Source organism: Mustelus asterias, chromosome 14 (genome assembly GCF_964213995.1).
Source record: "Mustelus asterias chromosome 14, sMusAst1.hap1.1, whole genome shotgun sequence".
NCBI lineage: Eukaryota > Metazoa > Chordata > Chondrichthyes > Carcharhiniformes > Triakidae > Mustelus > Mustelus asterias.
In genome coordinates this window covers 100261946-100288939 of record NC_135814.1, presented here as the reverse complement: position 1 = coordinate 100288939, position 26994 = coordinate 100261946, and the positions used below count along the sequence as shown (strand labels likewise).

Genomic DNA, 26994 nt, shown 5'->3' with positions numbered 1-26994 from the left:
AAGGAGGGGAGGGGGGGAGAAGGAGGGGAGGGGGGGGAGAAGGAGGGGGGGAGAAGGAGGGGAGGGGAGGAAGAAGGGGGGAGAAGGGGGGGAGAAGGAGGTGAGAAGGAGGGGAGAAGGAGGGGAGAAGGAGGGGAGAAGGAGGGGAGAGGGGGGGAGAAGGAGGGGAGAGGGGGGAGAGGGGGGAGAAGGAGAGGGGGAGAGAAGGGGGAGAGGGGGGGAGAAGGGGAGGGGGAGGAGGGGAGAGAAGGGGGAGAAGGGGTGAGAAGAGGGGAGAAGGGAGAGCGGGGGGAGAGGGGGAAGGGGGAAAGAAGGGGGAAGGGGAAAGGGGAAGGGGAAAAGAGTGGGGAGGAGAGGGAAAGGGGGGGGAGGTTGGGGGAAAACGGGGAGGGCAGGGCAAAGAGGGAGGGAAGGAAAAGGGTGGAAGAAGAAGGGTGGGAAGAGAGGTCGGGAAGAAAGGGGCAAGATGGCAGGGGGGAATAAGGGGTGGCAATAAGAGGGGAAAGGCAGGGGAAGGTTGGGGGAAAAGGATCCGAGGAAGAGGAATAAGTGAGAAAATCTCTGGCTACTCATGGATAGTGAAGGATGGAAGCATGTAAATTAATTTCCACTCAGCTGGATGATGGTGTGGGCAACTACTTTAAAAGTTGCAGAGAGACTGAGGGGGAATAGTGCAACATGCTGATAGTCACAGAGGATATCAAGCTGGAAGCTGTACCAGGGAGAACAACTAGCAAAGGAGAGGATGCAACTGGACGAACAATAACTGCTATCATGGCAATTGTAGAGCCAAAGGTGAGAGAGACAGAAGTTTGAAAGCATTGCCAATAGCTTGGGTGGGAGTGGGATGGGGAGAAGAATGTTTTTCCAGGGGTGGAGACACAGGAAGCAGGATTGGACTGGGGAGGTGGAATTTGAGTGGTGTGGGGTACAGGTAATGATCAGAATGACTTCACCTGAGAGGATGGGAAAGAGAAGTGACGGCAGATAGTCCCTCCTGCACCTTCCTCAAATTTACATACATTTACATATATGTCCAGGTTCTCTTCATAGGATCCAATTGGCTTTTCATCAGCTACACCCATAGCAAAGCACCCAAACTCCAACAATCCAATGAGGACAAAAATTTCTCTTCGTCTCTTCCCGCACACTCCCAATGACAATTTTAAATTGCTGGTCCCACATCTGATCAAGTTCTCACATTAACCACTCTCATTGCGAATCTCTTTCTAAGGAATGACAAATCAGGAATAATTTTTCTTGACCTCACTGCAGCGTAAGATACAGTCTGGCACACTGGCTCGTTCATCAAAATATCAAGAGCTCCCTCTCCCTGGGTTACTGACGTCATTCAACTGCTGCTCTGGGACAGATGGTTCAGGGCACATATGGATGACAAGACTAGGGCTTGAAGGAAACAGACAAATAGACTATCCCAGGGATCTGTCTTAGCCTCAACTCTGTTCAATCTGAACATCAACAACCTACCCCAACACTATCCTGGAAGCTAATTGGTGCAGCCGACATCTACTGTGGTGCACAGGCTCAGATATTCCCTGAGCTGGAAGAAGCACTAAATAACAATGTTGCAAAGCTGGACAATCACTGCAAGACAAGGTGTCTAAAACCGAGCACCAGCAACACAGCCGCTAGCACATTCCACCTTCACCAATGCCAGCCTGAAGAGGGAACTAAACACCATCCTGGATGGCCAGAGACTGAAGAACGGTCCCCACCCAGTTGATCTGGGTGTCACCCATGACAAAATCCATCTCCTCAAGACCGCAGGAAAAAAGTTAAACCCAAAACAACCTCCTCAGTAAACTGGCCAGTACCTCATGGGGATCACAGGCCAAGACCCTAAGGATCTCTGCTCTTGCCATCACACACTCAACTGTAGAATACTGTACTCCAGTATGGTACCAATCTGCCCACACCAAACTTATCCAATGTGCAACTCCACTCAACAATGGGCATCATCACAGGTACACTTTGACCAACTTACATCTCTGGCTCCCAGTCCTGAGCAACATTGCATTCTGCCACCTCACCACCCACCACATTAGGAGTGTAATCGCAACAGACAAACTGCTGGAGAAGGCCTTACTATATCCCAAGCCTGCCCATATTCAAGGACGTCAACCCACCAGCAGTACACCCCTCACGCCATCTGATATAGTTAAACTCACCATGGCAAGGAGTAACATTATCCAACATGGCCAAGGCCTCTGTCCAGCCATCCAACATCAATAGGGTTTCCAAGACCACCCAAGCTGCTGCTGTGGTGCAGTACAAACAATAACGCACATTGTCGAGGCCACTGACTAAACTTGAAGGTAGGCTTAAAGAACTCTATCTCGTCACTGATAAGGCTATTGCTTGCTCTGTGGCTATGCTAAATACATAAATAAATCTGTGCAAGTACTATGTGGATTCCTTACTGTTCATGAGTCTCAATGATCATTTGAGGTAATGTGCGGATAAGGAGGGAGGATGAAAACCTCCCTCTACCACAGTGGTTTACGATAATTCTAGCATGTTTGTTAAAAGGCATTTATCTTCTAATCATTTTCCGTGATCACATACTATATTGAAGCCCAAACACAAATCTATACTTGCTGCTAGTCTCCCATCGTTCAAATGCCACTGCATTGCTGAAAAAAGCCTGGCCCACCTCTCTCCGATTGACCTTCCATCTCTGTGGGAGAACCTCTGCTTCTGCTGTAGCCCTCCTTAAGGATCAGGATGTTACTGCACAAGACAGTCAAAAGGAAAAGCCAAGCCCTATCACCATTGGTACAGTATTTGCACCACGGGCCTGTTGCATTATAGTGACAAGCATCTGAAAGCAGCTCAGTAGGGACAGTGTCCAAGTGAAAAACAACAGCACTTTGCTCAACACTTAAAAGCCACAATGGAAGAATAATTCTAAGTTTCATGTTTTTCTGGATAAAATGAAAACACGTTTTACTCCTTTACAATATGCAAATAAATGTTTTGCGCCAACATGTGACAGATCTATAAATAAAGTCTGCATGTAAGTCTTTGTCTTAGAGAGAGAGAGAGAGAGAGAGAGAAAGAATGCGTGTGTGTATGCTAAGTGTTAGTGCATTGGACGGTATTAGCCCGTGTATTAGTGTGTTTTAGTCTGTTTGATTGTGTTTGAATGATAGTGAACATAAGAACTAGGAGCAGGAGTCGGCCATCTGGCCCCTTGAGCCTGCTCCGCCATTCAGTAAGATCATGGCTGATCTTTTTATGGACTCAGCTCCACTTACCCGCCCGCTCATCATAACCCTTAATTCCTTTACTGTTCAAAAATTTATCTATCCTTGCCTTAAAAACATTGAATGAGGTAGCCTCAACTGCTTCACTGGGCAGGGAGTTCCACAGATTCACAACCCTTTGTGTGAAGAAGTTTCTCTTCAACTCAGTTCTAAATCTGTTCCCCCTTATTTTGAAGCCATGCCCCCTACTTCTAGTTTCATCCGCCAGTGGAAACAACCTCCCTGCTTCTATCTTATCTATTCCCTTTATAATTTTATATATTTCTATAAGATCTCCCCTCATTCTTCTGAAATCCAATGAGTATAGCCCCAGTCTACACAGTCTCTCCTCATAAGCCAACCCTCTCAACTCCGGAATCAACCTAGTGAATCTCCTCTGCACCCCCTCCAGTGCCAGTATATCTTTTCTCAAGTAAGTGTTGGTGTGTGTGTTTTTGTGTGTTAGTGTGTATGTGTGCTTGGGCCGGAGCGTGCGCAGGCCGGAGTTTAACACACTAATGCATACACACACTCCAGCATCTGTATATGCATGAATGTGTGAGTGTTAGCATGCATGTTTTAGTGTGCATGCTTTATAGCATGTCTTAACATGTGTTTAGTGTGTTTGTCTGAGAGTTGTGTTAATATGTGCCTTTGATGTGTGTTTGTGAGCATGTGCGTATTTTAGTGTCTGTGTGTTAATGTGTTTTTGTGTGTGTGAACATGTGTGTGCGTGCGTGCTAGTGGATCTGTGTGCATGTGTTAAGTGTGTGTATATTACCATACCTCTATCAGGGTTAGAGCACACCTCAAGTCTGCCTGCACCACAATTTTTTTTCAATTCGGTTCCTCCACTTCCATTAATTTTCAGGCTACCCTAAAAATTTCAATCAATTAAAAATTATCACCATCCATTTCCAGAATGACTGCGTGCTGCCTACTGCCAGTCTGGCTGCATGCCAGCACGCAGACAAATGCTATCAGTGTTTCTGACTATCACAAGTGCACAGAGGCCATGCATAATTGACTAAAAGATGGGCTAAAACTGTGGCCAATCAGTGTGTGATCAAAACCCGTGGAATATTCAGTGCTACTTGATTACAGAATACATATCCTTTGCTCTCCTCCCCTGAACACATCATGAAATCTCTTCAAGGTCCAGAGTGCCATAATATGATCATTACTGTCAAGCAGTATGAAGTGCAGACTACGGGTTTCAGGTTAGAGCCTCATACTTCACAAGAGCAATTTCCTTTTATTTTACTGCATTTGAGATTGCACTCCATTAAAGCACAGAGGCAAAAGGGCTGCTTAACGATCATTGCAGAGCACACAAAGCAGAATGTGTGTTCTGGAACAGTGGGTGTAGTTTGACAAGAGATAAAGCTATTTTTTCCCTTCCCTTTGTGGCTGCATTAAAACCTTTCAGGAGGAGACGGTGAAACATCTGCACCCAGAAACTAGAAGATTAAGCCTACAACCAGCCCCCATCCTGTGGGAAAGTCAGCCCTCTTCTTTCAGATCTTCTGGGGCAGAGGCTTCAAGTCAGTGATGGAAATCATGGCCACCTCATCCATTCTACTGCCCAGTTAGGCCTCCCAAAACAGGCTCCACTCAAGCACAGGAGTGGGTTTACTTGTAGGATCTCCTGCTGCCTGCTCTGCAGTCAGGCCTTCAACTGATGTGATGCCTGTTGGTTCTCCCCGTGGGTTTCAGAGTCTATGGAAAGTGGGTCAATCCAACAAGATCATATTCACGGCAGGGTAAGGCAAGATGTATTCTCATCAAAATAGCTCCCTCTTCTTCGACCGCAGCTGTCAGAGATCAGGCACCATCCCAATCTCCTCCTGAACTGTACCAGCTCAGCTTAACTTCCCTGATAGGAAAGGAAAGTGACAGGAATCATTGACAGGCATCATCTCTTCATTTGTCTTGGTTTGCCAATTTTGGGACCCACTCTTCCCATTCCCTCTCCTCTCCCAGTTCTTACTAGAGCGGTCCAAACCACTGTTGTGATACAACTGAGACAAAAGGGACTTGTAGCTTGCCAGCTTGCCCAATAGCTCAGGATGCAACAACCCTTGTGACTTTAATTATTATAAATCTGTGAAGTCCCAGGAAAGCCCAGGCAGTTATTAGTGTGTGCAGTCGAGCCCAATGCATAAGGAGAGAGATATGGATAGATGTTATGGAAATCAAACAATAATTTTAACAAGAATAAGTGTGTCCAGTCAATTTAGGTGGGCAGAATGGAAGGTGAGAAGATGGACTAACTAGTGGGCACTGTCCTTTCTGTCACTCTACACACTGTTACTGTTGTTCTAAAGCTATTTTGGCATAATGCAATGTCACTGGGTTAGTCATCCAGAATCCCATGCGAATACCTGGGGACATGGTTCAAATACCACCACAGCAGCTGGTGCAATTTCAACTCAACTAATTAATAAATATGGAATTGAAAGCTGGTCTTATTAATGACCATGAAATCATCATCGATTGTTGTAAAAACCCATCTGGTTCACTAATATTCCTTTAGGGAAGGAAATCTGCTGTCCTTATCTGGTCTGACCTACATGTATCACAGTTTGTTTTGGCTCCTGCTCTGCCCAAGACCAAACGAACTACAAAAGGTCGTGAATGTAGCCCAATCCATCACTCAAACCAGCCTCCCATTCATTGACTCTGTCTACACTTCCCCCTGCCTCGGCAAAGCAGCCAGCATAATTAAGGACCCCACGCACCCCAGACATTCTCTCTTCCACCTTATTCCCTCGGGAAAAAGATATAAAAGTCTGAGGTCACGTACCAACCGACTCTGCTGCTGTCAGACTTTTGAATGGACCTACCTTGCATTAAGTTAATCTTTCTCTACACCCTAGCTATGACTGTAACACTACATTCTGCACTCTCTCCTTTCCTTCCCTATGAACGGTATATTTTATCTGTATAGTGCGCAAGAAACAATACTTTTCACTGTATCTTAATACATTTGACAATAATAAATCGAATCAAATCAAGTGTGACTTCAGACACACACAGTCCCCTGAAATGGCTTAGCAAACCCGCTAAGGAGTGGAACATGGACTGCAGCGGTTCAAGAGGGTGTCTCGCCACCACCTTCTCAAGGGCAATTAGGGATGGGCAACAAATGCTGGCCCAGCCAGTGAATAATCAGATCCCATGAAAGAATTGAAAAAATCACAAAGGAAATGACCACTTTGATGAAAACACAAACACCGACTTCCTTTTGCCGTCAGATTAGGGATCTAAGCGAGAGTGTGGCAGTCGTGCGAGGGGTTTGCCGAGGTGCAGGTCGATGCACTTTTTGGACCAGAGTAAAGGGAGATTTTCTGTGTTGCACTCGATCAGAGAAAGTTAGATAATGATTCTGAGCACCAAAGACACTTAGCACTCACAGCCTTCCTCTCGGACAAAACAAAAATAGATACTCTCATCAGTTCTAGTTAATGTTAATACAGCAATGATAAAATCTACACATTTAAGTTCTTACCAGCAAACCTGATTTGATCTCACGCTGAATTAAGCAAAATACTGCAGCTGCTGGAATCTGAAACAAGAACGGAGGATGCTGGATAAACCGAGAAGGTTTGGCAGAATCTGGAAGAAAGGCCCATTCTGACAAACAGCCAAATGGACTCCAGACACTCTCGCCTTACAGATGCTGACAGACTTGCTGAATTTTTCCAGCATCCTCTGTTCTTGTTTGATCTCAGGCTGACTGGCTGAAATCAGATCACTTATCAATGTCAGAATAGTTGCTATAATAACACAATCTCTCCAATTCATACAGGTTTACAGGAAACTCCACATTGGAAAAGAGGCCCTAAAATTTCCATATACAACACTGAATTGGTTAAAAGAAAAATCAGTTACAAACACAGTGCTGAAGAATTCTCATGAACTGCCACTTTTGACCACTTTTGTTTTGGTCAAATTCTGGAATATTTTGGCTTTGAAAGGAGCACCAACGGTATTGTTGAAGAAATGAGTTGCTGCAGTGCAAGGGAGCTGATTCATTAATAGAAAGTATTAACATGGGGCAGAATAGCATGGAGCTGAGGTAGGAGTTGCTGAACCTGACTGAAGATGCTGAGGTTAGCTGCTGTAAGGTCTTGGTCATCAATGATAAGTATTGGCAACCTGCCAGGGCGAATGAGCTGGATTAACATCAGTAGAGATACAGTCCATAATGCAGGACGGTGACTAGGTGGAGGTGCTTATCTGAACATGGTGAGGGAGCCGGACTGATCAAAATTATTTTTTGGGGTACTTCATTGATCATGTCATTTTGACCATACACATTACCTCAGCTCTCTCGCACTGTCAAAATTAATACATTCCCCTTGCTAGTTAATCCCCACAACAACACCTGATGATATGGGTTTAAACTGAAAACCATTCCAAACCTAAGATCAACTGAGAGAATCTGTCTGTGTGTTTCTACATTGGGGCTGAGGAGCAGGAAGGGAAAGCTGATGACAATTCTTTAAAAACTGTTCTCAAAGGAACCCTGATTGTGGCACTCGCTCTTTAAGTGCTGGTTATGAATGACTGTAATTAGGGTGGAACTTATATGAATGGCTTCTTAATGTGAGGTTGTTCAAAATGGATTTCTGCAACAACCAATCACTGCCACGAAAAATTAGGCAAGGGCATTTTTTTTACCAAAGAGCATTTTCCTTGTGGAGCAATGTTTGCAGTCTAACAACGAAGCAAGTGTCAGCAGGCTCTTGTCCTGCCCTTCCGTAGTTTACACAGAGCTAAGAATGATCCCCCCCCCCACCCCACCCCCACCAGTGAAGGTTCAGTAAGTCCCCTGACCTTCAGTGATTTATAGATTTTAAATACGCCAGCTAGACATTCTATCGAATTTGTATACTTGTGTGCTCTTAAGGAGGCAAGTCAGTTGTGTATTTAACCTCTCACAGTTGGCAAATAATGAGGTAACAGTCAATTCATTTTGTGCAAGTTATGCCTCTGATCAAAAATCAGCACTGACAAATGTTAACATGCGTGTCATTGAAACATTATTTGCTGCCAAGCTTAATGCAGTTGTTTACCAGTTGTCACTACAGGCTTTGGGAAGGCACCTGATGGGCCCTTGGGAATCAGTTACCCTGTCACCAACCATTTGCATAAATCAGTGGCTATTCATCTCAGAGCCTGGCAAATCAAGATTACATGTCTAACCAGGAGTTTTAATCTGTAATTTATAATGAACCCTACAGCATTGTCCTAGATGGTCTCTGAAAATGGTTTATCAGTCACTGAAAACTGGGGTTAAAATCAAGAACACAAATCCGAAGGTCAGGGAGATCCCACGGGAGAGATAACTTTCGGCAATGAAAGTCTGCACAAATCCAACAGGGAACGGGTACAAAATTTAAAAATTGGAGCAGGGTGGGAAGAACAACGTGAGTCATCTTCACATCAGAAGCAACTACGTCAGCATATGTTCGTTATTAGTAAAAGTGTGACGAAATGATATTACAGACATTCAGGAGTTTTATTAAAACATCAGCTTCCCCAGTGACACAGTCAGGGATATTATGAAGCCAAGCAGATCTGGCTGGGATCAATGATATGTGCCCAGTAACCCAATTTCAGCCAGGTGGCAATTGACCTCACTGTTGCTGTGTTAGTAAGTGGACATAAAACAGGTGTCAGCTTTCCCTCAGTTGAGTGTAACTTCTGGGAAAGCAGTTGTGATGCCTGTCACAGTTGATGAGCTTATCTACACACATGGCCAACGCTCACGTGCGAAGGATGGCTCTTTGGACAAGGTATTGAAAGTAACCAATGCATCCCCCATGAATCAGCACATTCAGAAGGGAAAGAGGGAATATTCGCTGATCTGAAGATTTTCAAAGAAATCCACACTTTTAAGAGGGATCTAACTTACGACTTCCTTGCTGGCCTACTCCTGACCCAATTGACAATTTTACTGCTGTATAATGTGGCTTACAAACAATGGGTTGGGTCTAAATATCAAGTGTTGCTACAGATGATCAATGCAAGAGGAATGAATCGAATCATAGAATCCCTACAGTGCAGAAGCAGGCCATTCAGCCCATCGAGCCTGCACTAACAACAATCCCACCAGACTCTATCTCCGTAACCCCACATATTTATCCTACTAATCCCCCGATACTAAGGGGCAATTTACCATAGCCAATCAACTTAACCTGCACATCTTTGGACTGTGGGAGGAAACCGGAGCGCCCAGAGGAAACCCACACAGACAAGGGAGAATGTGCAGACTCCACACAGACAGTGACCTAAGCCGGGAATTGAACCCAGGTCTCTTGCGCTCTGAGGCAGCAGTGCTAACCACTGTGCCACCGGTTCACCCGAATCTTGGAGGAATAAGTAATCTCAAACTTCCTGCTGATAATTTTAGTGAAAGAAACACAGCACAGGGTGGCACAGTGTTTAGCACTGCTGTCTCACAGCGCCAGGGACCCGGGTTCAATTCCAGCCTCGGGTGATTGTCTGTGCAGTTTGCATATTCTCCTGTGTCTGCGTGGGTTTCCTCCGGGTGCTCTGGTTTCCTCCCACAGTCCAAAGATGTGCAGGTTAGGTTGATTGTCCTTGCTAAATTAATCCTTAGTGTCAGGTGGATTAGCAGGATAAATACATGGGGTTATGGGGATTGGGCCTCCGTGGGATTGTTGTTGGTGCAGGCTCGATGGGCTGAATGGCCTCCTTCTACACTATATGGATTCTATGATATGATGCAAGTCTAAAATAAAAGGCTCAAATAAACGCAAGGTGAAATGAAAAGTCAGGAGACTAGGATATCTAGAAAAACAAAGAACGTGAAAGCTGTAATAATGGAATGCAGTTTAAAAAAACTGCAAAGAATCTTACGGCTAACAGCAGGAGCTTTTATAAATATATTCGGAGGAAGAGAGTGGTAAAGGGGAATTCTGCCCATTAGAGACAGATGCAAGCAAGGCTATAATGAATAATAGGAAATGCCAGACTTATTGAGTACTGTGTACACATAATCACAAACAACAAGGTGCTTCATCGTAATAAAAACAGAAAGTGGTGAAAAAATGCCGCATGTTTGGCAGCATCTGTGGAGGGAGAAAGAGAGCTAACGTCCAATATGACTCTGCTTCGGAACTCCAAAGTTCCATCGAGTTAAGTTCTAAAGAGGCAATTGGACTTGAAACGTTGGCCCTGTTTTCCTTTCCCCAGATGCGGAGCTTTTCCAGTACTTTCCACTTTTATTACAGATCTGCAGCAACCACAGTATTTTTCTTTTATATATATCATTGTGCTGGGCTCAACAGCATGGTGACCACTCTCCAGGAGATTCAATTTAAACAGACAAGCCAAGTCTCCCATATTCCCAATTCTCTACCAGAAACTGCCTCAGGGTAACATCAAGGTGGCATGGTGGCACAGTGGTTAGCACAGCTGCTGCACAGCGCCAGGGACCTGAGTTTGATTCCAGCCTTGGGTGACTGTTTGTGTGGAGTTTGCACATTCTCCCCATGAAAAGATCGTTTTCTTCGCTGAACGAAAGACCATTCCCAAATCCTGGTCACCTAAGCTGTACGGTAATCACTGGCTAGATTTGACCAATGGGTTTATGGTTGTTGCTTGAGAAATGGGGGTCACAGCAGAGTTCACGATTATGGGGACAACAGATACTTCTGGGTTTTCAGTCTTTGAGGGACTAAGTGCTCACTGTCAGTTTCACGAAGTATATGATTGCTCTTTATATTGTTTTATGATCTTTCTTCCACGTTATTAAATACTCTTTATGTGTTTAACGAAAGAGAGATCTGAGTTTTCACTGTTTCTGCAAACGTTTCTTGCTAATATCCAAAATACAATACACCATGGGAAACCCAGTGTTTTAGGTTGGAAAACTCTCGCACAAACATTGGCAGGGTTTCGTTACAGCCAGGATACACTTGAAAAATGAGGAGGCGACCAAGACTATTCGTAATCATGAACGGAAAGGACAAGAGATTAGCTATACTAGGGAACCTAAAAATAAGTTACAGCGAGGAACTTAATGGGTTTAATAAAAGTGAAGGACAAACAGGATGGAGAAAACAACGGGACTTATGATAGACAAAGCTCCAGGACCTGATGGTTTTGACCTTTGAGTATTAAAAGAAATAAAGAAATTATGGACATTATAGCTATAATTTTCTAAGTTTTCTAAATTCAGAAATTGTGCCTTTTAATTGGAGAATGTCAAGTGTCACTCCAGTATCTAAGAAAGGAGAGAGAGAGAGCAATCTGATACCTACAGGCTGTTAGTATAATATAACTAATTGGCAAGTTACGGGAATCCATCAGCAGGGACAAAGTGACTGAACACTTTGATACAAATGGTCTGATTTAAAGTGTCTTTGTGGATTTGCGAAAGGTAGATATGTTTACCCTCCTGGTTAATCTGGTTACATTTTTTGAATAGACAAAGCAAGATGGTTAAGGGACAGTCCACAAATGCTGTTGATATAGACTTCCAGAGGGCATTTGATAAGGTTCTGGGAAAGAGATTCTTAATAAAAATGATAATGCCAGGAATTGGAGGTAACCCTGTGTCATGGGTTGGTAATGGGTGAGGACGGAGATGGGGAGTGCAGGGAAGAGTTAAGGACATATTCTGATTAGCAAAATTTGAGAAGTCATGCTCCCCAGGGATCTGCACTGAATCCTCCACTTTCAGATACACATTCATGACTTGTGTGAAGGAATAGAGAGTTGTATATCCAATTTTCCACATAAAACAGTAAATTCTATAGATGGGAGAGGTAAAGAGAGATGGACAGATTACGTGAATTGACATAACTGTGGCAGATGGAGCTCAATATGGGAAGTGTGAGATTATTTCCTTTGGATCCGAGAAAGACAATATTTTCTGAAGGGTCAGAGACTCGGCGCTCGCATTTATATCCTCACCCTTCACATCCTCAGAATGTTCAAAAGCATTTCAGAGGCAATGATCTATTTCTGAAGTGTAGTCACTGTTGTAATATAGGATAACCACAGCTAATCTGCACACAAAGCAGCAAGTCAATAGGTGTTTCTGGTGGGGTCGGTTGAGAGGTAAATGTTGGCCAGGACACTGGGGCAACTCCCTGCTCTTCTCTGAATAATGTAATGGGATCTTTTAAATGCAGTCTGGCACTGGAGTATCAGCCTAGGTTCTGTGCTCAAGTCTTTGCAATGGGGTCTTGAATTCACAACCGCCTGACTCGGAAGTGGCAGTGCTCCCACTGAGCCACAGTCTCATCACTGAACTAAAACAACTACGAGTTTCATATCAGCATTTAGCTGAAGTACTTGGCGAGGCCTGGCAGTTCATTAAGACGTTGGACACCTTTGTGCAGTACCCAGAACTTTTAAATGATGACTGAGTCTTGGTACTGCACTCAAATGAAATCTTTCTTCTGAAAGAAATGCTAATGAAGGTTTCAAATATCTGGAACCAATAGTGAACTTTAAAGCTCTGCAAGTTAATGATTGATTAGCTGATCTGAGTGATGTGTGAAATGGAAACGCAAAAAAAAAAACACAATTTCTTATCAATTTAATATTTTGGGTTATGCCTGCTGATTTAATCACCTATATTAGTAATTGCAATTTTTATGGTTTAAAGGAAGAGACTTAATATTTTCTCATTTGCGACTCTTCTAAAGCCTGGACTCTGACAGTTAGATTACTTACAGGTCACATCCATTTGATTTGCTCCACAGAGCAAGTGTGAAGTGGTGAGGCAGTACCTGAATGTCTTACTGCAATGGCATCATATCCCATTCAAAGGGAAAATGGAATGGGAGGAACTATTTTACCCCTTTTACTGGTGCTGACAGTTAAATAAACACAACTTCAAGATTTACAACATCTATGATCACCACCATTGCCCCCACAACGCCCGTATTGCTTCAAAAGAGCCTTATCAAATAAAAAATGAGACAGAACTACGTAAGGAGATTTCAAGTCAGATGACATAGGTTGTAAGGACTGTCTCAAAGGAGGAGAATGAGGTAGAGTTGGGAAGGTGTAAGGAGCACATTCCAGAACTTAGGGCCAAGCCAAGTGATCAAAAAATGGTTTGATTAGAACTCAAGACACCTGGGACGGGATTCTCTGATCTCGTTTGTTCCTGCCCCGCTGCCAGCGAGAATGGAGAATTTGGCGCTCAGCCAACACTCCATTTAGTGCATCGGCACCGGAGAATTCCAGCTGCGGACGAGATTAGAGGTTTTTGATGCTGATCGTTTCACTTTTCCAGTCAGCATCACATGATACATAACGGAGAACCGGCTCATCATATACAACAACAGCCTGCATTTATATCGTGCCTTTGGTGTTGTAAAACATCCCAAAGCGACACACAAGAGCATTAATAAACAAATGCAATCAAACAGCAAATGAGCACATTGTTCACATGTCAATTAAGGTGAAGAATACATTTTTGGAACATGCCACACCAATGGCCCACTTGGCCAAACCCAACTTCCATTTGAATTCATGCCAGCCTGATGGGCCCAGTTTTGGGAGATGGACTTGATGATTTTCTGGGACCATTTTGAATCAAGTCATATGTACCTCCAGCAATCATCTCCTGACACCTCAAAGCTGGCAATTAAAGAGCTAGTTTACTGATGAATTGCTGCAAAGGGTGTTTGCTGCTCCGAACTATATTTCATATCCACCTGCATTATAGCTGCAAACTCAGAGCATGGCAGGGAAGAGGCAGAGGGGCATCAGGTCCTGGCATGTTTCAATCTTCTTGAGGCAGGCAAAACTTGCTCAAATGGACGCTGCAAAATGAAAACACTATCAACGCTTGTGGGAAAACATTCTGTGATGGTGTCTCTGGATCTCGGGTTAGAACTTGGGACTTAGCCAGGGAGTAAATGCATAAAAACAGCAACTTTGAAGCAACATTAGATGGTTCAGTCTACATTAAAGGAAGTGTTTATTACGGGTTGTGTTGAGTTTTTGATGTCTGACAATGTAGCAGTGGAGGTCCTGCAACTGGCCAGAATGTGAGCACAGTTCTTGAGAGAGAATGCAAACAAAGAACAAAAGAACAAAGAAAATTACAGCACAGGAACAGGCCCTTCGGCCCTCCAAGCCTCCACCGACCATGCTGCCCGACTTAACTAAAGCCCCCTACCCTTCCAGGGACCATATCCCTCTATTCCCATCCTATTCATGTACTTGTCAAGACGCCCCTTAAAAGGCACTACCGTATCAGCTTCCACTACCTCCCCCGGCAACGTGTTCCAGGCACCCACTACTCTCTGTGCAAAAAATCTGCCTCGTACATCTCCTTTAAACTTTGCCCCTCACACCTTAAACCTATGCCCCCTAGTAATTGACTCTTCCACCCTGGGAAAAAGCTTCTGATTATCTACTTTGTCCATGCCTCTCATAATCTTGTAGGCTTCTATCAGGTCTCCCCTCAACCTCCGTCGCTCAAGTGAGAACAAACCAAGTTTCTCCAACCTCTCCTCATAGCTAATGCCATCCATACCAGGCAACATCCTGTTAAATCTTTTCTGTACCCTCTCCAAAGCCTCCACATCCTTCTGGTAGTGTGGCGACCAGAATTGAACACTATAGCCAAATGCGGCCTAACTAAGGTTCTATAAAGCTGCAACATGACTTGCCAATTTTTAAACTCAATGCCCCGGCCGATGAAGGCAAGCATGCCGTATGCCTTCTTGACTGCCTTCTCCACCTGCATTGCCACTTTCAGTGATCTGTGTACCTGTACACCCAGATCCCTCTGCCTATCAATATTCTTCAGGGTTCTGCCATTTACTGTATATTTCCTACCTGTATTAGACCTTCCAAAATGCATTACCTCACATTTGTCCGGATTAAACTCCATCTGCCAGCTCTCTGCCCAAGTCTCCAACTGGTCTATATCCTGCTGTATCCTCTGATGGTCCTCATCGCTATCCGCAAATCCACCAACCTTTGTGTTGTCCGCAAACGTACTAATCAATCCAGTTACATTTTCCTCCAAATCATTTATATATATTACAAACAGCAAAGGTCCCAGCACTGATCCCTGAGGAACACCACTTGTCACAGCCCTCCATTCAGAAACACACCTTTCCATTGCTACCCTCTGTCTTCTTTGACCGAGCCAATTTTGTACCCACCTTGCTAGCTCACCTCTGATCCCATGCGACTTCATCTTCTGCACCATTCTGCCATGAGGGACTTCATAGAAATCATAGAAACCCTACAGTACAGAAAGAGGCCATTCGGCCCATCGAGTCTGCACCAACCACAAACCCACCCAGGCCCTACCCCCATATCCCTACATATTTACCCACTAATCCCTCTAACCTACACATCTCAGGACACTAAGGGCAATTTTTAGCATGGCCAATCAACTTAACCCGCACATCTTTGGACTGTGGGAGGAAACCGGAGCACCCGGAGGAAACCCACGCAGACACGAGGAGAATGTGTAAATTCCACACAGACAGTGATCCAAGCCGGGAATCGAACCCAGGTCCCTGGAGCTGTGAAGCAGCAGTGCTAACCACTGTGCTACCGTGCCGCCCCTAATTTGTCAAAGGCCTTACTGAAGTCCATGTAGACAATATCCACTGGCCTACCCTCATCAATCATCTTTGTCACTTCCTCGAAAAACCCGATCAAGTTCGTGAGACACGACCTCCCCTTCAGAAAACCATGTTGCCTCTCACTAATACGCCCGCTTATTTTCAAGTGGGAATAAATCCTGTCTCGAAGAATCCTCTCCAATAATTTCCCTACCACTGAAGTAAGGCTCACTGGCCTGTAATTACCTGGGTTATTCTTGCTACCCTTCTTAAACAAAGGAACAACATTGGCTATTCTCCAGTCCTCTGGGACCTCCCCTGTGACCTCCCCTGTAGCCAGTGAGGAGACAAAGATTTCTCTCAAGGCCCCAGCAATTTCCTCCCTTGCCTCTCTCAGTATTCTGGGGTATATCCCATCAGGCCCTGGGGACTTGTCTACCTTGATGTTTCTCAAGAACCCCAATACCTCCTCCTTTTTGATCTCAACATGACTCAAACTATCTACACATCCTTTCCCAGACTCATCATCCACCAAGTTCTTCTCTTTGGTGAATACTGACGCAAAGTACTCATTTAATACCTCGCCCATTTCCTCTGGCTCCATGCATAGATTCCCTCCCTTGTTCCTAAGTGGGCCAACCCTCTCCCTGGCTACCCTCTTGCTCTTTATATATATATATATATATATCAAAAGCTTTGGGATTTTCCTTAATCCTGCTGGCCAATGCTTTTTCATGACCCCTTTTAGCCGTTCTTACTCCTTGCTTAAGTTTCTTTCTACTTTCCTTGCATTCCACACTTGCTTCGTGTGTTCCCAGCCTCCTAGCTTTGACAATTGCTTCCTTTTTCTCTTTGACTAGGCTCACAATATCTCTTGTTATCCAAGGTTCCCAAAACTTGCTATACTTATCCTTCATCCTTACAGGAATGTGCCGGTCCTGAATCCCTATCAACTTACACTTGAAAGCCTCCCACATGCCAGATGTTGATTTGCCCTCAAACATCTGCCCTCAATCTACATTCTTCAGTTCCTGCCTAGTATTGTTGCAATTAGCCTTCCCCCAATTTAGCAACTTAACTTGAGGACTACACTTATCTTTATCCATCAGCACCTTAAAGCTTACTGAATTGTGGTCACTGTTCCCGAACTGCTCCCCTACTGAAACATCGACCACTTGGCCAGGCTCATTCCCCAATACCAGGTCCAGTATGGCCCTTTCCCTAGTTGGACCATCTACATACTGTTTCAGGAAGCCCTCCTGGATGCTCCTTACAAACTCTGCCCTATCCACACCCGTAGCACTAAGTGAGTCCCAGTCCATATAGGGGAAATTAAAATCTCCCATTACAACAACCCTTCCACAACTGGGGTTCTAACTCTCAATCACTCCCTAGTGCCCCCACTGCTGGAATTTCTTGTGTGTTGAGTGGAACAGGGAAAGAATCATGCGATATAAAAACAGAAAATGCTGCGCTCTGACGAAGGGTCAGCCAGACTCGAAACGTTGGCCATTCTCTCTCTACAGATGCTGTCAGACCTGCTGAGATTTTCCAGCATTTCATCTGTTTTTGTTTCAGGTTCCAACATCCGCAGTATTTTGCAAGAATCATGCGATGTCTACTGACTCTCACTGTCTCACAAGAATGCCCCACTTAAGCAATGTTGTCTCTTGAAAGGTGGCATTGACCAGAAGAATGGAGCAAAGACTGGCTCCCAGCACTATCCAATCAAGATGATGGACAGCTTGCCCTACACCCTGTAGAGGAAGGTGATGGCCTAGTGGTATTATCGATGGACTATTAATCCAGAAACTCAGCTAAGGTTCTGGGGACCCGGGTTCAAATCTCGCCATGGCAGATGGTGGAATTTGAATTCAATAAAATATATCTGGAATAAACAATCTACTGATGACCATGAAACCATTCTTGAGGTTGTCGGAAAAACCTATCTGGTTCACAAATGTCCTTTAGGGAAGGAAATCTACCGTCCTTATGTGGTCTGGCCTACATGTGACTCCAGAGCCACAGCAATGTGGTTGACTCTCACTTGCCCTCTAAACAAGGATGACAATAAATGCTGGCCAGCCAGAGACGTCTATGTCCCACCAACGAATAAAAAAAACCCTGCCAAGCAGGAGAGTGCAAGAGCAATGCAGAGCAATTCACCTCCTGCTTTCTCAAAAGGAAGAAAAGATACTTGCACTCCCAACTGCTCGGCTGTTTCAGGAACCCACCATGAGATGAACACATGAAGCAACAACCCATGTCCAGACTTTCTGTGTAAGCAACATTCCCAATGTCAATGACCACTGAACTGAACCGACTTCGTCATAAACAATCTTAAAAATTGGCCAAAATTATTATACAACAGATTTGGGAACCTTTTCAAAGTGAATCACAGACGCACATAAGAAGGAATTTGAATGCTTGAGTGTCCTAAACTCTTGCTCCCTTTCTTTATATCAAGGACCACTTAAACAATTTGACTGTAGTCAATGATAAACAGTATTAAGGAATGTTCAAGTGGGTTACCTTCTGCTGTGCCTGAGATGCCATCTGCTTTGAAATTACTGGTGCTCTTCTTCCTGCGATGCTTCTTCCTGTTGGCATGGGGCGAAGGTGGAGGCTCTAGCTTGGGACTGGTTGTGCTTGATATACTGGGGCTTGAACAGACGGAGTCTCCCAGGCCGGTGTCTTCAACAGAAATCCAAAAGAAAACATCATGAGAAATGTTCCAGCACAATGACTTTTCAACACTTCTGACACATGGACTAAAGGCAAATCCTAACTCCAGCTCACTGGGTTTGACATTTGAAATACTGGCATCACACACAGTCTCTGATCTCTCAAGTATTTTATATCCGTACACTGCAACAAAGAATGACCTTATCTCACCCTTCTTGGAGTCAATAAAGATGTGGAAGATTTTAGGTAGCAAATGCTACTTGGACGTATTTCTGGAAGTTTTGTCAGAGAGAGTTATTACAGTGCAGAAGGAGGCCCATCGAGCCCATAATGACTCTCTATAGAGAAATCCAGTCAGTACCATTGCACCCGCCATCCCCATATTCCTGCCTGTTTATTTCCCTCAGGTGCTCATCCAATTGTCTTTCGAAATTACTCATCACCTCTGCTTCCAACAGAGTGAGTTCCAGATCATTACTATTCACTGAGCAAAAACAGTCTTCTTCACATCCTCCCTTACCCAAAACCTGAAATCTGTGTCCCTGTGTCTTTGTATGATCAAATAGTGGGAACAGCTTGTCTTTGTCTACTTTGTCTAAATCAGTCATGATATAGTGCATCTCTATCAAATCTCACTGCAATCTCCTTTCCACCAAGGAGAACAATCTAAACCTGTCACTAAAATCCTTCATCCTTTGACTTTCCTCTGCACCCTCTCAAGGACTTTGACATCCTTCCTAAAATGCGGTGCTCAGAAGTGGGTGGACTTGTGGTTAACCAGAGCTTTGTTAAGGTTCAGCATAACTTCCCTGCTTTTGTACTCAAAACCTCAGTCTATGAAGCTCAAGACCTCTTATGCTTTCCTGACCACACTCTGTGTTTTGCCAGCTTCAATTATCGATGCATAGGCTTCCCTAGGCCCCTCTGTCCCTTAACTCTCTTTAGAACTGTGTCATTTTATGTTTTTGCCCCTCTTTGTCTCTCTTATTGACCATCTCCAACCACTCTCTCCACCATTGTTATCCTTGGGGTGCCTTGTCAACTGGAAGGTGAACAATCTGTTAATTATGTGACTGGATGACGTTTGGCTGTCAAACAGCCATTTTATCCAATATTATTGTAACTAATAAATGAAGAAAAATAGAAGAAAATAGGAATCATAATGTTTTAACGCTGCTACAGTTTCTCCCTGGGTTCCTCATAGTTGCATTGTGGAGATTTATCTTGAATTCCTGGAAGACTGACAATGCTACGAAGATCTCCTGCATCTCTTTGCTGACTCCAGTACTTTGCTGGTTGATTTAAAAACGGGCTCTAAACTCACAGGTGGGGAAACAACATGTAGTTGCTTCATTCAGATACACAACTACAGCCCTGGCAGGACACTGACAGCAGCAATCCATAAAACATAGTGTAAAAGGGTAAACGTGAAAAGCAGTGATCATAATATGGTAGAATTCAGTCTGCAATTTGAAAGAAGGAAGGCAGAATCAGATGTGAAGGTTCTACAGTTAAATAAAGGTAATTACAGGCGCATGAGGGAGGAACTGACAAAAATCGACTGGAAGCAGAGCCTAATGGGAAAGACAGTAGAACAGCAATGGCAGGAGTTTCTGGGAGTAATTGAGGACACAGTGCAGAGGTTCATCCCAAACAAAAGAAAGGTTATCAGAGGGGGGATTAGGCAGCCATGGCTGACAAAGGAAGTCAGGGAATGCATCAAGGCAAAAGAGAGAGCCTATAATGTGGCAAAGAGTAGTGGGAAGTCAGAAGATTGGGAAGGCTATAAAAACAAACAGAGGATAACAAAGAGAGAAATAAGGAAGGAGAGGATCAAATATGAAGGTAGGCTAGCCAGTAACATTAGGAATGATAGTAAAAGTTTCTTTAAATACATTAAAAACAAACGGGAGGCAAAAGTAGACATTGGGCCGCTCCAAAATGACGCTGGTAATCTAGTGATGGGAGACAAGGAAATAGCTGAGGAACTTAATAAGTACTTTGCGTCAGTCTTCACAGTAGAAGACATGAGTAATATCCCAACAATTCAGGAAAGTCAGGGGGCAGAGTTGAATATGGTTGCCATCACAAAGGAGAAAGTGCTAGAGAAACTAAAAGGTCTGAAAATTGATAAATCTCCGGGCCCAGATGGGCTACATCCTAGAGTTCTAAAGGAGATAGCTGAAGAAATAGTGGAGGCGTTAGTTATGATCTTTCAAAAGTCACTGGAGTCAGGGAAAGTCCCAGAGGATTGGAAAATCGCTGTTGTAACCCCACTGTTCAAGAAGGGAACAAGAAAAAAGATGGAAAATTATAGGCCAATTAGCCTAACCTCAGTTGTTGGCAAAATTCTAGAATCCATCGTTAAGGATGAGATTTCTAAATTCTTGGAAGTGCAGGGTCGGATTAAGACAAGTCAGCATGGATTTAGTAAGGGGAGGTCGTGCCTGACAAACCTGTTAGAGTTCTTTGAAGAGATAACAAATAGGTTAGACCAAGGAGAGCCAATGGATGTTATCTATCTTGACTTCCAAAAGGCCTTTGACAAGGTGCCTCACGGGAGACTGCTGAGTAAAATAAGGGCCCATGGTATTCGAGGCAAGGTACTAACATGGATTGACGATTGGCTGTCAGACAGAAGGCAGAGAGTTGGGATAAAAGGTTCTTTCTCAGAATGGCAACCGGTGACAAGTGGTGTCCCGCAGGGTTCAGTGTTGGGGCCACAGCTGTTCTCTTTATATATTAACGATCTAGATGACGGGACTGGGAGCATTCTGGCCAAGTTTGCCGATGATACAAAGATAGGTGGAGGGGCAGGTAGTATTGAGGAGGTGGGGAGGCTGCAGAAAGATTTAGACAGTTTAGGAGAGTGGTCCAAGAAGTGGCTGATGAAATTCAACGTGGGCAAGTGCGAGGTCGTACACTTTGGAAAAAAGAATAGAGGCATGGACTATTTTCTAAACGGTGACAAAATTCATAATGCTAAAGTGCAAAGGGACTTGGGAGTCCTAGTCCAGGATTCTCTAAAGGTAAACTTGCAGGTTGAGTCCGTAATTAAGAAAGCAAATGTAATGTTGTCATTTATCTCAAGAGGCTTGGAATACAAAAGCAGGGATGTACTTCTGAGGCTTTATAAAGCACTGGTTAGGCCCCATTTGGAGTACTGTGAGCAATTTTGGGCCCCACACCTCAGGAAGGACATACTGGCACTGGAGCGGGTCCAGCGGAGATTCACACGGATGATCCCAGGAATGGTAGGCCTGACATACGATGAACGTCTGAGGATCGTGGGATTATATTCATTGGAGTTTAGGAGGTTGAGGGGAGATCTGATAGAAACTTACAAGATAATGAACGGCTTAGATAGGATGGACGTAGGGAAGTTGTTTCCATTAACAGGGGAGACTAGGACGCGGGGGCACAGCCTTAGAATAAAAGGGAGTCACTTTAGAACAGAGATGAGGAGAAATTTCTTCAGCCAGAGAGTGGTGGGTCTGTGGAATTCATTGCCACAGAGGGCTGTGGAGGCCGAGACGTTGAGCGTCTTCAAGACAGAAATTGATAAATTCTTGATTTCTCGAGGAATTAAGGGCTATGGGGAGAGAGCGGGTAAATGGAGTTGAAATCAACCATGATTGAATGGTGGAGTGGACTCGATGGGCCGAATGGCCTTACTTCCGCTCCTATGTCTTATGGTCTTATGGTCTTATGGTCATGTGGGTTTTTATGACCATCAAACCTGGGGCCCGAGAGATATCAAGAATTACTTGGTGGCTGCTGAAATACATGGTTTTCAAGCCAGCCACCATCACACTGCATGATGACCAATACCAAAGGCACTCATTGGTACTGCAGGCCCAGCAAAAAACAACGTTCAAACTCTATGAAGGTGGCATTAAAGTTGGCCTCAGTTTCTCCAGAATGATGGTGGGGGGAAAGAGGGAGAGTGGAAGTATTGAAGAAGGAGAACAGTTTGTGCTGGTTCGTTGTACAATCATATCCTTACAAACACAACACTGTCAAAACCATCCTTTCTTTAAATAAGCATCACAAATCATTTCCAAATCATTGTACATTGCTGTATAATTATCAATTTCTAGACTCAGCACTGATGTATCAGTCTAGTTTGGAGCCAAAGAAAATGTTAGCTATAATTGGAAATATATCTTACACACAAAACCTATGCATAATTTTCAAAGAAAAGGAACACAAGTCAGATGGCCAGGATCCATTATGTATTTCTGCATTAAAATGAGCCAGAAACCTCAAAAACTGGCCTGATTTGTCAAGCACAAAAAGGGGAAAGATTATTAGATCCACCATTGGGAGTTCAGTTGAAAGTTTGTTCATGTGTTAAACTGTAATGATAACTCTAGATACTATCTTCAGCAGTCAATTTGTTCCATGGGCAGATGTGCAACCCAAAGCCAGTTAAGTTAGAAAGATCTGCCCAGGAGCTCTTGCTAAGTCTCCCAACTGTCTGCCTGTTCCAAGGGTTCCTCTCAGATCACTCTTTTGGGGATAACACAGCATGGCCTTCCTGCCACATGACCTTTTGAGAGGCACTTCTCTGCAGTTGGGGAGGAGGACAGGGGTGTGTGGAGTGGGAGTTCATTAACCTGAGCAATACTTGAGCTGGTATAGATAGTCAAGCTTACATTGGTCATGTCCCTTCTGGCTCCTCTAGACACTGGCAATTTCTTTCCCAAAGCCTTAATGTAACATTAATTCCTTGAACTCTGTTTGATTTTGAGATCACAAAACATTAAGAAACTTTAGAATTTATCCCCTTGATAAAGATGTACGAAAGCAAAGATGGTTTGATGCAACAGAACCTCGATATGGATCACATATTTGAGTGTGCAAGTTCCTACAGGGGGATTGCCCCAACTGGTGTTACCAAACTGGAAAGGTAGTAGCAAGGTCTAGACTGGCACCGGGAGGCGCTTGGGAACCCCTGGTTGCGAATATTACTTACCTATATTTTTGGGCAGGGAGTCGATGGAAAAATTATTAAAATTTAAAAAGAAGTGACTCTTGGACACTCAAGTTTTAATCACAGAATCACACAGAATTGTTATGTTGCAGAAGGAGGCCATTTGGCCCATTGTGTCTGCACCAACTCTCTGAAAGAGAAACTCCCCAAATGTAATTCCCCCACCTCTTCCCCATAACCCTGCATAGTCTTTCTCTTCAAATAAAGTTGAATTCCTTTTTGAATGCCTCGATTGAACCTACCTCTACCACACCCTCAGTCAGTGCATTCCCGATGTTAACCAGTCAGGGGTAGGCGGAATGTGGCATTGAGGCCACTATCAGATCAGCCATGCCTTTAATGACTGGTGGAACCAGCTCGAGGGGCTGAATGGCCTACTCCTGATGGTAATTTGTACGTTCATGTGTTGTTTGAAAAAACATTTTTCTCAATCGCTTTTGCTTCTTTTGCAAGTTATTTTAAATGTGCCCTCTCATTTTCAATCCTTTCACGAACAGTTTCACCCAATCGGCTGTGTCCAGGCCCTTCAGGGGTGTTTAACACCCCTCTACAGACCAGGGCAGAATAGATTGAGCTGTTCAATGTTCTTGATGAGAGCCAGGTTGAAAGAAATGAGGGAGAGTTGGAGCTGCAATGTTGTAGTTACATTTCAAAATATTCCTTCTTGAGCATGTTTCCCTAGTAGGCAAACAGGATTTGCAAACTTACCATCACAGGTCCCTTCTGCAAGGAACCGCTCTTCCGACACTTTGCCCACTTTCTGTGCTGTATATACACTGTGTATACTGCCCATGAACTGCCCATTTTAATTGTGATGCTCTTGTATTGTGTACACACTGCTATGAATGACATCCAAGCTATGCCTCCTATCCCCTGGTCTTACATTACATATCTTAAAGAGGGAGTGAACACCATCCAGTTGCTCATGTTCCGAAGGAAGGTCATTTACCTGAACCCTGGGGGGGATTTTCACCCCATTTTTGGAGGGCAGGGAAGCCGTTGGGGGTGGAGAATCAAATGGGAGTTCCAAATAGCTTTTACACTGGCAAGATTTCCTGTTGCCATTGTCACCATCCTCCTCCAATGAGGTACTGGGGTTCCCACCATGAAAGGCCGGAAACCCCATTATCATGCATTAAAATATCATTAGTGGACTCCCCTGCTGTATTATCCCCTCACAAGGTAAGGAACTCCCCCCAGTCGGCGTGACGTCACATTGGCAGGGTTTACAACAGGTCTGGACCGACCGGGACCTGGTGAACAGTCCCTGCTGGGGGCGCACAGACAGGTACAGCCCCAAGGAGTGGGCAGGGCCATTCCCATTAAAATGGTGCCCCGATCTGTCTGTCGCTGAGATAGCTGGCAGCGCGGGCTCATTCAAAGCCTGCCCCACCAACTGACATCGTGGGTCCCGCTCCTTCCATTCTTTTTCTCAAGGTGCTTGAAAACCTGGCGGGAAAAGCCAGCAAGACAGCTGGCGAGCTACGCTCTGCTTTTCCCACCCAAGAGAAAACTTAGGAAAACAATGAGAAAATTCCACCCTCTGGTTCATGCTCCACGGATGCTGTCTGATCTGTGTTTTCCCGCATTTTCTGTTCTTATTTTGGATTTCCAGCATTCACAATATTTCACTTTTGTTACCCTATTACTCACTCCCAGCTGTTCACTACTGCATTACTGAACCACCTGAACCCCTCAATTGCACAAAGTACGCCACTTGATACTCACTGCACTGTCTGCATTCCCTTAAAAATAACATTGATAATTGACACACGAAATATATCACTGTTCACTGACACTGTGCAAGATTTGAAATGCATACATTTGATTGGAACTGATATGGAGGATTATGTTTGAAAATTGTGACAGGCTGTTGCGTTGCAATGAATTGTTACATCACATATTAATCGCTCTTCAAAGTATTTTGCTGCATTTCATAGTGAATAATATTACAATTTGAACAGAATTATGATGCTCAGGGAATTACTTTAGAAATTCATCAATTTGATAAACACCATCATGGATTTTGCAGTAGTAATGATGGTGAAACCAGAGACCGTCACCATTACTCCACTGAAACTTCTGGACTCTACACATGTGCAGAATAACATGGAGATCTAGAGGTTGCTGTCTGCGATTTTATGCTTCTCCTGAGGGTACGCTGTTGTGGATTCCCCCACCCCAAACTACAATCATGGAATCAATGGAATTCATCGCTACTGATAGGTCACACTTGAAAATCCATTGAAAAAGTTATATTTTGTTGAATTAAGTGTAGCTAGGATTTTAATGGAATACTTATTTCATAATTACTGCTAGTCACCCTCACCGACCCAGAAAAGCAGTCTTCTGTCCACGGATGTCAAGTTTTTCCATATGATACTCAATTCCACTTTTTAGCTTCTAGCTTAATCCATTCCTAATCATTTATTTTGTTATACCATTTTCCTTGCAGAAGAGATCGAGAGTCAAGAGGGCACAGATTTAAGGTAATTGGCAAAAGAAGCAATGGCGAGATGAGAAGGAACCTTTTCACACAGTGAGCGGTTAGGATTTGGAATGCAGTGCCAGATAGTGTGGTGAGCGCAGGGTTAATTGAAGCTTTCAAAAGGATATTGAATTATTATCTGAAAAGTAAGGTGCACGACTGCAAGGAGAAGGCGGGGAAGTGGCACTAGGTGAACTGCTCCTTCAGGGGGCAAGTACAGGCATGATGGGCTGAATGGCCCCCTTTCTCTGCTGTAACCATTCTATCATCTGCAAGATTTTAAAAGTCAAGGGTATTAAGTGCATTTCATTTCCCGGCTCGCTGTGTGTGAATATTTCAATGCGATTGGCTGCGGCATGCCTGGAGAGTCCAGATTGAAACTGCGTCTGGAGACAGGGAAAATGACACCTTGGAGGTCACTGGATGGGCAGCCTTTGTGGACAGCCTTCTTCAAGGTCTCTAGTAAGCATCTTGTTTAAACACTGACCACAAATCCGAGATCGGAATTCAAAATGTTTATGTCCAATTAATAAAAGTGATAATTAGAACTAAGTTCTATTACTTTTCTAATATATGAATATCTAAGTTATTAGACCAGAGCCCCAAACCCCAGCACAATCAATGTATTATTATCCTCTATTAATACAAACCATATCGACAATCTATGAACCTGTCCAGAAACTGTTGAACAATTGCGTGTCTCTAGGTATTATACTGATCTCCATTATACTTCATTTACGCTCCTAATGATACTGCAGTCAAATACTTCCCACTAGACGCCTCAAAAAACCCCACAAACAATGCACTTTGCTGCCTCCCCTCCAATTGGAAACACGCATTTACCACAGCCCTAAATGATTATCACTCAGTGTAGCACATGGGTGGTGAAATTCCATTCTTTAAATGTCCTTAGGGGCTGCTTTCTACTTCTTCCAAACACTACTACACCAAGGACCTGGTTGTGTGTACAGC

General features: G+C 44.1%; 1 protein-coding gene across 5 annotated transcripts in view; it reads right to left on the bottom strand.

Moving 5' to 3' along the window:
* Positions 1-26994, bottom strand: part of agap1 (ArfGAP with GTPase domain, ankyrin repeat and PH domain 1) — a 698786-nt gene that overhangs the window by 126301 nt on the left and 545491 nt on the right. For all 5 annotated transcript variants that reach the window (XM_078228959.1, XM_078228960.1, XM_078228957.1 and 2 more), the window contains one exon: positions 18386-18547. In XM_078228959.1, the coding sequence (XP_078085085.1) occupies positions 18386-18547 (162 nt within the window). The remainder of the gene's footprint in view (positions 1-18385; positions 18548-26994) is intronic.